This window comes from Sphaeroforma arctica (assembly GCF_001186125.1).
Source record: "Sphaeroforma arctica JP610 unplaced genomic scaffold supercont1.9, whole genome shotgun sequence".
Lineage (NCBI taxonomy): Eukaryota > Ichthyosporea > Ichthyophonida > Sphaeroforma > Sphaeroforma arctica.
The window spans coordinates 214882-216616 of NW_014040549.1; the positions used below are offsets into that span (position 1 = coordinate 214882).

General features: G+C 40.3%; 1 protein-coding gene across 1 annotated transcript; it reads right to left on the reverse strand.

Annotated features, from left to right (window-relative positions):
• Positions 1-411: 411 nt before the first annotated feature.
• On the reverse strand, positions 412-750 carry SARC_00334 (hypothetical protein; the record flags this gene model as incomplete). Its single annotated transcript, XM_014305996.1, has 1 exon — positions 412-750. The coding sequence occupies one exon, from the start codon at positions 748-750 to the stop codon at positions 412-414; it is 339 nt and encodes a 112-aa protein (XP_014161471.1).
• Positions 751-1735: the final 985 nt, after the last annotated feature.

Sequence of the window (1735 nt, forward strand, 5' to 3'; positions counted from 1 at the left end):
AGTTGAAAAATTAACACTTTTGTCTATTCCTAGAGCTAGGTTGTTTTTCTTGTAATATTATATATCCTTGCCCCACTTACCGTAGGAGCAACAATCCTATTTCTAAACCCGACTTCTTCTACGCACACTACTCCTTAGATCTTATTCGCTAACTATACTACTTCCATTTCTCTAACGCAATTTCTATTGAGCATCCTTTGACTAAAAATATTTCTAGAACAGGGTTCTAACTCGATATCTAGCCTACACTATCACCCTTACTGTTTGTCTCTACAACATATAATCACAAAACTATACTTCACAATCGTTTCTACTTAACTGATCGTCTGACTGGACCATCGTCTTGGCCATGTGGTCCTTCTGGTCCTGCTCATTTCGTTCTTGTACTTCTGATGCCTTCTCCTTTTCCGGTTACTCCTTAGGTTCGGTCGAGGGCTCCTTGGGTTCGGTCGTAGTGTCAATACCTGCCTCCGTTCTTGAAGTCCCAGTAAAGTTAGGTACCTGTCTAGGAAGCCTAAAGCGTTCGAGCTGTCTAGCCATATTGATTCTATTGCTGAAGCGTCCATTGTTCACCTCAGATTCCATTTGCTGATTCCATCGGACGTGCTGATCGTTCGGTCTCGGCGTCTCTTCCGATTCGCTGCCACTATTCGACATCAAGGATGGCATTGTGGCACTAGCGTCACTACTTGTGTACCCGCTATCCTCTTCTACCGCATTCTGAAAGATGTCGACATTTTGCTGCGCCATCTTACTTTCTCTATTACATTCGATGTTTTCTTTCTTTGTTCGTCGTATTCTTATAGAAAAAATCTGATAAATTTCATTCAATTACTATAAAGTAGCTTATTCATTAATTACTAATAAGCTCACAACTTCCCTGGTAAGTTAAAAATGTGGTAAACGAGCGCTTCAATAACTGTATCGCAACGTTCTCCTCTCATAGAGAGGGAGACGTTGTCCATTTATTAGTAATTGAAAATTAATGACTCTAATAATGAGTCATAAGTCATGTGCTGTGATAGTCAGCAAAAACCAAGTTTATCAGAATATTCTGATAAACTGTAAAAACTATAATAAAACTAAAATAAACAAATAAACCTAAGTACTTGTATTCTGACCACAACAACAAGGAACTTCATCACTTTCACTTTGAAGTCAACACAGCGTATCTATATTGTAAACTAGATGCGCCGGTCTACATGCTCCCCTCGAAGGGGAGTGTTGAGCTTGGACATTATCCACCCCATCGGTGCAGAAACTCCGCCGTGGCCTCTCTACGGCTTAATGTAAGCCGGGCTGCTCTGGAGCCAGTACATTGGCCGCACCATAACATCACTAGGCTTTAACAAAAGTCCGCAAGATGAGAACATCTGTGACCATTCTGTTCGCGATGTTACATTGCTTCTTTACGTCGACGATGTCTGATTTTTTATGTTTGGTCAGGTCACAATAGTATGTTCAACCAATTATTTTAGCTCAATATTTCAAAGGCGTAAAGTTGAAAGTGTCTAAGCCCTGAGTATTTGATAACCACCTCCCGCTTTTGGACTGTTAAACTTAACTGGAAGTCTATTTCAAATAATAGCACAATCATTCCAAAAGTGAAGCTTATACTCATTCCAACGCCAGCCCCATCATCTCAATATGCGGCTTCACATTGGAATGATTGGGTTAGGTGTACCATTTCACGCTTCACATTTGGGACAACTAAAATGTATTGACATTGATTTCA